The sequence below is a fragment of the Myotis davidii genome, unplaced genomic scaffold (genome assembly GCF_000327345.1).
Source record: "Myotis davidii unplaced genomic scaffold, ASM32734v1 scaffold189, whole genome shotgun sequence".
Classification (NCBI taxonomy): domain Eukaryota; kingdom Metazoa; phylum Chordata; class Mammalia; order Chiroptera; family Vespertilionidae; genus Myotis; species Myotis davidii.
In genome coordinates, this window is record NW_006383017.1 from 287,994 (window position 1) to 300,320 (window position 12,327).

At 53.0% G+C, this 12,327-nt stretch overlaps 1 protein-coding gene across 6 annotated transcripts in view; it reads left to right on the forward strand.

Annotated features, from left to right (window-relative positions):
- Positions 1–12,327, forward strand: part of FLNB (filamin B) — a 133,958-nt gene that overhangs the window by 103,881 nt on the left and 17,750 nt on the right. For 4 of the 6 annotated variants that reach the window (XM_006779108.2, XM_006779110.2, XM_006779112.2 and 1 more), the window contains 9 exons: positions 1,516–1,587; positions 2,307–2,409; positions 3,060–3,200; positions 6,189–6,317; positions 7,056–7,229; positions 8,117–8,275; positions 8,566–8,769; positions 9,862–10,014; positions 10,124–10,246. In XM_006779108.2, the coding sequence (XP_006779171.1) occupies positions 1,516–1,587; positions 2,307–2,409; positions 3,060–3,200; positions 6,189–6,317; positions 7,056–7,229; positions 8,117–8,275; positions 8,566–8,769; positions 9,862–10,014; positions 10,124–10,246 (1,258 nt within the window). The remainder of the gene's footprint in view (positions 1–1,515; positions 1,588–2,306; positions 2,410–3,059; positions 3,201–6,188; positions 6,318–7,055; positions 7,230–8,116; positions 8,276–8,565; positions 8,770–9,861; positions 10,015–10,123; positions 10,247–12,327) is intronic. The other 2 variants (XM_006779114.2, XM_006779115.2) reach the window with 2 other exon arrangements.

The following is a 12,327-nucleotide window of genomic DNA, read 5'->3' on the forward strand; positions in this document are numbered from 1 at the left end:
CTGTGAACGTGCCAGAGGTCCGGGGGCTCTTTCACGTCTCAAGGATACAAACACTTGTCAACTTTTGATGCTGCTCATTTGGGAGTGCTTTTCTCCTTCAGGGCTGGGAGAAACGCAGCTAGAAACTTGGTGCCCTTATCCCAGAGGAGGGTCCCATCTCAGGTTTTATCTGGTTGGCTCGGATCGGGCAGGGTTTTGGCAGACATGGCAGAGACCTGAAGTGGGAGCCACCAAACTCATTAGGAATGAATGTCCCCTTGACCCTGGGATGCACAAAGGATACTTTGGATGGACGCACTGCCCCCAACCACAGCTGACGGCACAAGCGCACATCACCCACAGGACCAGGCTTGGGTCTCCCTCTCCCCTCCGAGCTTTCTCCAGCCTCACCTACGGGGGCTGACTTTCTTTCCATTGTCTCCTGGGTAGATTCCCTGCCTCCCTCTACAGTCTTGGGGCCAAAAGGCCACGGACACCCAGTACTGCCTTTGCAGCAAATGTCGTAGGGAGACGGGTGGGCTGGTTCAATTCTGTGTACCACGCAGAAGACATGCACAGGAAGTCACGGGTCTAGCAGCTTATCTGCTCATCACTGTTGAGAAGTCCTGACTCAGAGGCCATCACGTAGCCATTGAAAGATCTTCCTCCCTGGCGGTGTGTCCCTGACTGTCCCCAATCTGAGAGGCCCCTAGAAGCAGGGGATAGGGCTGTTCCGAACGTTGCTGCTCACCAAGCTGCCTTAGTGAGTGGAGCTCCCTTTCGGCAGATGACAAAGTACATGAGAAGGAGTGCGCATGGGTACGTGGGCCTGCCTCCACAGGGAGGCCTTCCGATGCTTGTTTGATTTGGCAGGAGAGGGAACTCCTCCCTTATTAGGTCAGTTGGATCAGGGAAACGAAGTCTGATTTTTTAAAAATTTTTATAAAGACTTTTTAAATATGAACTATTGTAGACACTTACCAAGTAACAGGAAACCACCTGCCCAGTTTCATGCTGCAGAGGCGACGAGTGTTAGGGTTTCCCATCTTTTTTTGTGCCGGGATCACACCATGCACGTTGCTTTGCAACTTGCTTCCTCCCCTCATCGTGCCATGGAGGCCCTTCCATCTTAATTGCCCGGACTTGACCAGCTCTCCAGAAGGGACAGACTCCCACCATCTACGTAGCCGACTCCCTTGCAGATGGACATTTAGGTTGCTTCAGGTTTTCATGACCAAAAAAAAGCTCTGGTAAAACCGCTAGCACGCATCGCTTACCTATGGACTTTCCTGCTAGTATTTCTATAGATCTGCTTCCTCGGAGTGGGGTCATGGGTTCAAAGGGCATGTGGACTTGACATTCAAAGAGAGGACGTCAGCTTGCTCTCCACAAGGGTAGGGAGAAGGCAGAGCGAGAGGCTTTCTGCTGTGCAAGATGAGCAGATGGGGAGGAAGCAGCCCTCAGGGCGTAGAACCTACTGAGTAGCAACGTCCCTCCAACGAGACTCCCTACTAACCTCCATTTGCCACCAACCAGGCCACAGATGGGGAAGTCGCGGCCGTGGAGGAGGCACCGGTAAATGCATGTTCCCCTGGATTCAGGCCCTGGGTACACTTTTTTTTTTCTTCTTTTTTTGCATTTCTGTATTTACTCAGCCTTCATTTCAGAAAAGCTACAGCCCGCTTCTGGGGATTGCTTAAGCCCTCTGGGTGTCCTGGTCACTAGTCTGTCCCCCACTGATCAGTCCATCACAATGAATCCTGCTTTCTCTGCAATGAGACCCACCATGTCATCGTCTGCACTCCACGAATCGCCCACCGTCACGTCTGATCACGCTCGGTGCAGTGTGTCTCTGTTTAAAGAGAAAGGGGGACAGCTGTCTTCAGCCCTCCTGCTGACTCTCGCACATTTGGTTTCTGTTCAGAGGGAAAGCCACCTGCTGCTACTTTCTGCCACTTAAAACACACCTTCTTTTCCAGGCCACAGCAACTAAACCTTTCCAGGTGGAGCCTCTTGGGACTCACAGACATTTCTGCCTCTCACTTTCCCACTTTCCCGTGGGCGCTTCTGGGAATTTTACAAGCGAATCGCCTCCTGGTTTTTAGCAATTGGTCGTTTTTAGCAATTGGTCGGCAGGACGTCTCCAAACCCTCGGGTTCTGCTCTGGCCCCAGGGCCAATTGGACAAAGCCCATACCACCTGGGCCGCCACCTCCCCCAATCCTGGCTGCACTGGCTTGCAAAATTCCCAGCTGCTCTGCCCCCTGTAGCTTCACTAGCCCACGCTGTTGTCCACTTCACCCAGTGACCGCTGCTTCCTGTTTTTAGGTCACCGAAGAGGCCTATGTCCCAGTGAGTGACATGAACGGCCTGGGCTTTAAACCTTTCGACTTGGTCATTCCGTTTGCGGTCAGAAAAGGAGAAATCACTGGTAAGCACTGTCATGAAAGCTGTCTCATTCTCGCTGGCTTGCACTCTCTCGCCTGATCGGTGACGAGCGGTGGTCCCACCGGTCCCCCAGACCTGTGTTCTTGATCCCAGCACCCCTGGTTCTTGTGCTAGGGATCGGGCCATGAGCCCCTGAGATTGCAGAACATGTCATGCATGTATCTGTGTGTGCCTCTGAAGAGGTGGTTCATGTATAATTTGCATGAGCCCTTCAACTGTTGGGTTCCCGTTCCCCCTTTTCCTGCCTCTCTGTCTCCCACTTTCCCAGGTGGTGTTGACACAGGTCTGTTGTGCAGTCACTCTCTCTGCCGGCCTCCCCTTTCTGCCGGCTTCTCCGTGGGTTGAGGCTCTACTGACCCTCTCCTCATAGGCAAGTCCTGTTCAGGGTTCTAACTTATCGTTACGGAGCAGGAAACCCTTTCCTTAGGAGTTGCTGCTGCATTTTGTGGGAGCAGAAGGAACAAAATCAAGGGAAATGCAGGTCTGTTTTCCTGTTCTGGAAGGTGGGTGTTCCAGGCAGCAGTGAGTGTTCTTGGAGCTGAAAGCCTGTACTGAAGGCCACCTGTGCCTCCGAGCAGCTTCTCCGGGGGCATCGCAGGTGGGCTCATGGCCCTGTCTCCCTGTGCTCCATAGGAGAGGTTCACATGCCTTCTGGGAAGACGGCCACACCCGAGATTGTGGACAACAAGGACGGCACCGTCACCGTCAGATACGCCCCCACGGAGGTGGGGCTCCATGAGATGCACATCAAGTACATGGGCAGCCACATCCCCGGTGAGTCGGGCTCCGGGCTCCAGGGCTCGGGAGCCTGGGCTTCTGGGAGGTTTGCTGACGTGCAAAGCTGTGTGGGAAGTAGGTGGCAGGTTGGGGAATGGAGTGTTGGTGTCCCTGTGACACCGAACGGCCTGTGACCCCAGCAGATCCAGCTGATTTCCAGAAGGGATGATGCAGGCCCTTCGGGCTGTGATTGTTTGTCTTTGTCACGATTTCGAGTTTGGCCAAAGGATGAGCTGGAAGGAAACTGTGAGGCGCATCGAGGGACTTTCCAGCCTGGCTTGCGGAGCCCTGCGTGGTGGGGGGTTTGGGGCGGGGGAGGAGGTTGTGAGAAAAGGACAAGCTGTCGTCTTCTTCTTCTTCTTCTTCTTCTTCTTCTTCTTCTTCTTCTTCTTTTAAATATATTTTTATTGATTTCAGAGAGGAAGGGAGAGGGAGGGAGAGATAGAAACATCAATGAAGAGAGAGAATCATTGATCGGCTGCTTCCTGCATACCCCACACTGGCAATCGAGCCCGCAGCCTAGGCGTGTGCCTTCCCGGGAATCGAACTGCGACCTCCGGGTTCATAGTTTGACGCTCAGCCACTGAGCCACGCTGGCCAGGCTCAGCTGCCCTCTAGTCACACTGCCCTTGACGAGGAAAACCAGCTAAGGTTTCATGTCCACTATCCAGCACTGTGTTATTCTTGTTCTTTTTCTTAAAAATTTTTGTGTGGAATTTCTTAAAAATTCCTTAAATACATCTCTCTTTTTTAAAAAAATTTACTATTTTGCCACACCATACACATGTGGGCCACATACACATAGTTTAAACAATGATGTGGAGAAAGGTTTCCTTCCCACCTATAATAACCCTCACTTGCCCTCTGACTCTTAATTTTCTATGTTGGGTTTCAGAATATTTTTAAGACCCTACAAGCAAACAGGAAGATAGATTTCTAATCCTTCCTCGTTCTTTACATAAATATAGCATCCTCTACACATGATTGTGTCCTTGTCCTTGTTATCTAATGGTGTATGCAGGAGAGCTTTGCACGTCCAAATAATCGAGCGTCTTCAGAGAGCCTGCCCACTGGGTGGCCCGTGGCACGTTAACCATTGCCCCCGTCGGAGGAGAGTTAGCCTCTGCCCCACCTTTTGCCACAGCGCATAGCCTTTCCCGTTCAGCACGTGCCACCGGCAAAGGCAGACCTGGGAGATGTGGTTCTGTGGGGAGGAGTTTTTGGCCACAGGGACAGGCATCCATCATGTTGCTAGAATTGCCAAGTTGCCTTTCATCGGGGCTCTTCTGAGTCCCACAGGCTCCAGCGATGGAGGAGGACGCCTGCTTTTCCCCAGAGCGGCCAGTGGATTATGCTACCCAGTTTTGGGATCTTTGCCAACCTGATGGTTGCAAAAGCAATATCTCTGTGTTGCTTTATTTGTATTGCTCTTGTGAAGGAGATTGAGCAACTTTCTGAATGTTTAAGCACCATTTGTATTCCTTTTTCTGTGAACTGGACATTCGTATCCACGGCCTGGTTTCTCTCTGTTTGGTTATTGGCCTTTGTGGTGTCCGTTTCTGGGAGCAATTTCAATGCTGGAGAGATTAGCCGTTGGTGATAGGAGTTGCAAATACTTCTCCCAGTTTGATGTTTGCTGTAGTTTATGTGTATATCCGGGCATAATATTTGTTCAAAGCAACTATGTGTTATCTGCTTCTATTTAAATACCCCAAAGATACAGATGTAGAGAAAGTAAAAAAAATGTCTTTCTCCCACTTCCTCCTACCTCCCTGCTGGTCTGTGTACAGATGTTTCTCTTGGTACCTACAAACATGCCTATAATTTTGTTCTGTTTTGTTTTTAAAGGAATGGGATAATGATATTAATATTATACAGCAACTTGCCCTTTTCTCTTTTTAATACAACACATTGTGGATAATCTCTCAAGTTAGGGCATACGGGCTCCCTCATTCTTTAATGACCTGAGAGGAGAGCCTTGTTTTATTTAGCCAGCCCCCTATTCGGAAGTCAGCTCTGGTCTTCCGAATTTGCATCTGGCCACTGTGGAAATGGAAGTCCTTGCATGGGACTGGGGTGTGTTGGGTGGGGGGGTGGGGGGAGACTGGGGTGTGTGTAGGTGGGGAGAGGCCGGGGGAGAGTAGGTAGGACCACAGTGGGATAAAGTCCCACATAGTGTGGGGTGGGCTTAGAGCGCCTTACATTTTGCCTTCCCAAAAGACCTTTCCAGCTGTGCTCCCTCTGGTAGTGGGTCATTTCTTCACATGCTTAGCCGTTTCCTCCGAATTCAGGAGAGGGGAACGCCCAGCCCATGGCCCACAAAATCATTTGGTCTGGCCCTCCCAAGGCATTAGGGGTGAGTTAATTAAATGTGTGACCAAATAGAGCAGGCTAATTCTTTACCTTGATAATGTTGTGTGGTCTGCGAATAGTGTTATAAATATCCAAATGGCCCTCAGCAGAAAAAAGGCTCCCCACCCCTGTCCTAACTAGTCACCTTGAGCTGGACTCCCCTGTTTTATTCAGCGCCCCTCTCGTCCGGGGCAGCCTTAGGATTGTTTTTCTTGTGTAACATTGAAGGAGCAATAGTGAGTAGACGCCGTTGGTGTCCTAGCATGGTGATCTCCAGCAGAGGCTCAGTGCGCGTTCTGCCTCTGCATAGGAGACACCACACCTGCCTGCGGTTAGCAGCGGTTCTCAACCTGTGGGTCGCGACCCCTTTGGCGGTCGAACGACCGTTTCACAGGGGTCGCCTAAGACCATCCTGCATATCAGATATTTACACTACGATTCATAACAGTAGCAACATGACAGTTATGAAGTAGCAACGAAAATAATTCTATGGTTGGGTCACAACATGAAGAACTGTATTTAAAGGGCCAGAAGGATGAGAACCACTGCGTTAGAGGAGGATGAGCACCGCTGTCCGAGGTATGCATTCCCCCCGCACTGAGTCCATTTTGTTTGTGTTCCTTGCACACCCAGAGAGCCCGCTGCAGTTCTACGTGAACTACCCCAACAGCGGGACCGTTTCTGCTTACGGTCCAGGGCTGGTGTACGGAGTGGCCAACAAAACCGCGACCTTCACCATCGTCACCGAGGATGCAGGAGAAGGTACTGTGATGTGTGTGTGGTTGTAGGCTTTCAGCTTCCCCTCTGAGAATCCAGCGGACACGATCCCCGGGCAGCTTTTAAAAAGAAGGCTGTTGGGTAGTAGTGTTTGTCTTTTTTGTTCCATGTGAATCTCAGGCACAGCTGCTCTGTCTTCCACCCAAACAGGACTTTTTGAAGTTCCTGGGGTTCTGATTGAAATCAGATCCTCGCTGTGAGATGCTTTATGTGATTTGCCTGAAATTGAAGTGTTTTGGTTGATGACGTTTTTGGTTTTGTTCTTTTTGCACATGTACGTGTATCCGCGGGACCACATGAGTTATTTGGCTCTGGGTGCGTGTGCATTGTCTTTGTGGAGATTTTAGAATCTGTGTTTCTCATGGGATCTCCACATGGCCTCCAGCCTGACCAGCATGGCAGTGTGTGTGACACTTCCATATGTGCGGTTGACGTGCGGGGCTCCAGCCCTTTCTCGTCCGCACATTCCGAAGAGCAGGGAGACCTTCGGGGTGACTTCGGGGCCAGCATCTGGTCTTCCCTTCACCAGGCATAAGCGAAGAACTCAGAGGTGGAGAGTGGTGCCATAGTCACTTAGTTCTGACCTACGCCCCTTGCCCGCGGCTCACATGGCCTGTGCCAGTCTGGCGCTCCCGACCTCGGGGCTGCCCTGGAGGAATTGCTGTCTGTGTGGGAAGAAGGGAACACTCCCTGATGGCCCTCCCTCCCTGCTCCCATTCACAGGGGGTCTGGACTTGGCTATCGAGGGGCCCTCCAAGGCCGAGATCAGCTGCATTGACAACAAAGACGGGACGTGCACAGTGACCTACCTGCCCACCCTGCCAGGCGACTACAGCATTCTGGTCAAGTACAATGACAAGCACATCCCTGGCAGCCCCTTCACCGCCAAGATCACAGGTAGGGTTGCCTGACCTGCTGGGAGCTTCCTCGTGGGAGGCCTGGCCACCCCAGCAGTCTGTCCCTGCATCAGACCAGGGGCAGCAGGCTAGGTGCCTGGGTTTAGGTTTCACAGAGACTCACTAGGGAGAAACTGGGGGTGCAAGGCCAACTTTGGGCAGGCTAATTCCCCGCTCAGCTGGTACTCCAGGGAAAAGCACTCACATTTGGAGGGTAATCATTTTGTCCAGTCTGACTCCTGCATGCCAATAGAAGGCCCCCAGATAGAGGCATGCAAATAATACTTATTGCACCAATATGAGGGCTCACCGATGCCCTTCTGTATCACTGCTGGATAATTAGTCTCTCCCATTTTACAGATGGGAAAACAGAGGCTTGGAGAGCTAGTGCTCAGCCAGGTTTCCAAGTGGGTACTCTAGGGTGCAGATTGAGGTTATCTGACTCAGAGGTTTGCCGCTCACCTCTGTGCTCGCTGTGTTCGGATCCTGCGCTCGGTGGGTCATAAAGAAGATGTGCAGGACGAAGGCCTTGCCCCCAAGTTGTTCAGGCCTGTGCGAAGCAGCCAGCAGCCCTGTGCGGAGCAGGATGAGTGTTTACCTGGGAAATGCCCAAGGGGATGGCATGCAGGTAGCAGATGCCTTCACCGGCAAAGACTCATTTAAGAAGTGGTCTGTGAGGACTCAGGCTCCAGCTCCTGCCAGCATCTGGCCTGCCTTCACCAGGCATAAGTAGAAGTCATTCATTGTTGATTAGGTCCATGAGGCGTGCCTTTTCACTTAACTTTGGTAACTGCTTCAGGCTGTTCATCTGTAAACGACATGTGGGGTGAAGGCTGCGGAGCGCGGGTGACCACGTGTGACGGGCTGTGTTTGGGGGGTGTTTCCCAGATGACAGCAGGCGGTGCTCTCAGGTGAAGTTGGGCTCTGCCGCCGACTTCCTGCTGGACATCAGCGAGACCGACCTCAGCACGCTGACGGCCAGCATTAAGGCCCCGTCCGGCCGTGACGAGCCCTGTCTCCTGAAGAGGCTGCCCAATAACCACATCGGTGAGCCCGGGCTGCCTTCCTGGACTGAGCTGGGAGCCTTTGGTGGGAGATGGGGATTCCTTCAGTCCTTTCGGGGGAAGTAGGTAGCGCCCTGGAGTGTGATACGATAAGCCTGCTGGGTCACGTAAGTGCGTTTCCGTGTTGCGAGATTGACCACCTTTACATACACTCTGGGGTAGCCAGGAAGTTAGGGAGTCATATGTCCATTCCTGCGAGTGTGTCTGCCTCCCAGCTCCTCTCCTTCATCCCTTGTCCCTCCTCTTACAAACCCTGATGTGTGCCCGGTCCAGGCATCTCCTTCATCCCCCGGGAGGTGGGTGAACACCTGGTCAGCATCAAGAAGAATGGCAACCACGTGGCCAACAGTCCCGTGTCCATCATGGTGGTCCAGTCCGAGATCGGTGATGCCCGCAGAGCCAAAGTCTACGGCCGAGGCCTGTCAGAAGGCCGGACTTTCGAGATGTCGGAGTTCATCGTGGACACACGAGATGCAGGTCTGTGGGTGGTCCCAGGCAAAAGGCCCAGGGCTTTTTGTTCAAGCTCCTTCATGTTTTCATCCTATCAACTCCCTTTTCTTTCTGAGCATCCTTCAGACTGTCTGTCCTTATACCTGCATTGTCGCGTAAGCCCCATGACCACCGGGAAAGTAGGTGTTGTCTTGTTTTCTAAATGAACCTGAGGCTCACAGGGGTCAACAGCCCCCTGCTTCTGGCATTTGAACCCAGAGCCACTACAACTCCAAGATATCTATCATCTGTACTCCCAACCCTGCTCTCAGCTCCCCAGGTCTCCTGGACTCATCCCCGCAAAGGCTGTTGGGCCAGCTGGCCAGGACCGTGTTCCGCTCACAGTGCTTTCGTGGAAATGATGAATCTCTTCCCGTTTCCTCTCTGAGATGGTTTGAGTAGTCTGGGCCTCCCCAACCTAATGCCACAGCCAGCGCCTTCCTCTTCCGCCTTCTTGAGTGATGGCTGAATTGGTGACTTCCAGACAAAGCCATAGTCCTGGGGGAAAGGGCTGGGCAATTTCTGGTCCTGACGGGCAGATGCTCATGTTGTTAAACCTTCATATCTGCTGTCTTCGTGGTCCCCTGGCTAAAGATCCGGGGCAGCTTAAAAATTCAAATGTCCAGGCTGGTGACTGGCGATGAGCCCTCGAGGCAGCGCATGCCGTCCTTGGAGGCATGTGGGCAGTGTTTTCCCCGGTAGGTTCTGCAGGACAGGTGCTCCGAGGGACGGTAGGACATCCTCCTCTAGAAAATGTTTTTAATTAAATATTTTATTGATTTTATACAGAGAGGAAGGGAGAGGGATAGAGAGTTAGAAACATCGATGAGAGAGAAATATCCATCAGCTGCCTCCTACACACTCCCTACTGGGGATGTGCCCACAACCAAGGTACATGCCCTTGAGTCCGAAGGCCAACGCTCTATCCACTGAGCCAAACCGGTTAGGGCCACAGTGACTTTCTTTTTGCTCTCTGGAAATGGCAGTATGAGTTTCGGGGTCAGATGTCCGCTCTGCATGCACCGAGCTCCCCCTTCCAAATGAGTTGCTGTCAAAACAGCCCCTGGCTCTGTGTCGCAGGTTACGGTGGCATATCCCTGGCGGTGGAAGGCCCCAGCAAAGTCGACATCCAGACAGAGGACCTGGAGGACGGCACCTGCAAGGTCTCCTACTTCCCCACCGTGCCTGGGGTTTACATCGTCTCTACCAAGTTCGCCGACGAGCACGTGCCCGGTACGCGGGGCCCCCTCTGCCCTCTCTGCCTGCTGCTTGAGTTTCCTGTAAGGGCTGGGCTCTACCTCAGGCTCTGGGTTGCTCACGTAGACCCTCTCGGTTCTTGCAGGGAGCCCGTTTACCGTGAAGATCAGTGGGGAGGGGAGAGTGAAGGAGAGCATCACCCGTACCAGCCGAGCCCCATCAGTGGCCACTGTCGGGAGCATCTGCGACCTGAACCTGAAAATCCCAGGTGAGCATGAGAGGCTCATGGATGAGGACCGGGGGGAGGGGGGGGCGCGGCATTGGAAATCAAGGCCACTATGGCTGACTTACTTTTAAAATTTCAGTTATAATAGTGTTTTTAATACTTATTTTCACAGAGGCCCATTCAGGAAAAATAAATCTGTTTACTTGCTATCTTTTTCTTCTTCCAAATGAAAATGGCTTTGTTGCATCCCCTGGGGGGAAACAGATACGCTCTTAGACTTTTCATTTAGTTTTTGTCGAATAGAATAACCTCGCTGAGAGATCTGGCCTTGCTGATGCCAGTGTCTGGAAGCTTTAAAGAGACGTCAGCCCAGCAGCACCTTCTAATTCCCATTCATCTCCTTCGTTCCTAAAACTGGAATGAGGGCTATGCTGCAGGGCTGGCGGGGGAGCGGGGGCACATCTAGCCCTTGGGCCATAAATTGTTCCCCATGGGGCCAAATTAGTCAGCAAATCGCGGTAGTCTTTCTGAAATGTGGCCCAGGGTCGGTCTCTAAAGAAATCCCCCCAAAGGGAAGGCGCCGAGGCTCCTCTGCCCGCAGCTGGCACGTGCTGAGCCTCTGGTTGCCCTGGTTCTGTGGGACGGACCAGCTAGTCTCCAGATGACCCTCACGTCCCGGTCTGGCGAGGGGCCCTTTCTGCCCGGGGTTCCCATCTGTCCTGGTATGTCGCGTAGCCTTGCTCTGTCCTCTGAGCAATATTTGACGGGTTCTTCCTGTGTAGGCACCAGTCACGTGTGAACGTGGTAGCAGCCTCATTACTTTGGTGTCCAGACAGGACCCTTGAACAGAGCTGGGTCGTGACCATACAGTTCCTGGTTAATGACTCCACAGGACTGCATTTCGTGTCTGGGCGCCCCACCCTTCACTGGGTTTTCTCATTTCACACGCACCCGTCTGTGCCTCAGCTCCTGCAGTCAGTGATCTGTGCCGTGGGCCGCTGTGCCAGGCTGCGGTCACATCGCGTGGGCCTGCTGGGCCGCTCTGTCTCAGATGCTGCGATGCCTTGCCAGCTGCCCTCCAGACCGTGAATTGGTGCCCGTTTCCCTCTTTCTTACCAGCACGGGGCACTGGTGTTCCCTCTCACTTGGATCAATCAGATGGAAAAATATGGTGTCCAGGGTTGCGTTTCACTTCCCTGCTCACTGGTGAAGGGACGGCCTTCTTTTGCTTTACTCCGCTTGTTTTGCAAATTATCTGTCCCCTCTGCCTCTGGGTGTGTTATCTTTGTGTGATGTGGACAGTTACCCTTTCTCTCTAGGCTTCTCTGGCTCTTGACTCCTTTTCACCCTTTTCAGTGACTTGGCACCAGAGGACTCGGTGAGACTCACTCTTCCCCTCGTTGCCTGAATGGTTCTCTTCTGTCAGTTAGAATGGAGGACGGCTCACCAGCTTCCAGGTGTCCTCGGACCCAGGCCCTGTGGGGGGACCCTGTCCTCAGCCTCCCTCCCTTTCTCTGTCCTCAGGGCTCACAGTCCTGCGCTGCTCAGCCCAGATCCCGTAGGGCTGGAGGGTGCAGTTTCGCGTGGCTCTAGGTGATGGCGTTACTCGGTCACCAGCATGTGGCGTGCCCGTGTCCACCATGTCAGTGCAGGCACAGCCCTTGGCATGGCACGAGCCCCTCGGACGGAGCAGACATGGTCTGCTTCGCGGTGGGGTGACCCAAAGCGTCGCTTTTCTGCAGCGTGGCGTCTGGTCTTGGGTTTGCTCGGAGCTCTGCTCACGCATGGTTTCCCATTGGCTGCTGGGACTGGCGCGTGTTCGTTCACCTTTTCCTCTAAACGCATTTCGTCTTGTTGCCGAGAAGAAATGCCAAGGCTCCGTGAGAGGAAGGATGGCACCGCTTGGGTTTTCTGCCCCCATGAGCATGACGATGGCCACGTGTCGCCTCTGGCTTAGGAACGTCTGAGCTGTCGGAGTTTGTGTATGTATGTGCTGTAACTGTCAGCTCAGGCACTGGTTTGAAACGGATGTGTGGCATTCACTCCAGCCAGGAAGGCTGTGAAAGTGCTCAGTGCCCCTAGAATGCTCTTTGCACTGGTGCCTGGAAGGGCCTGGCTCTTTC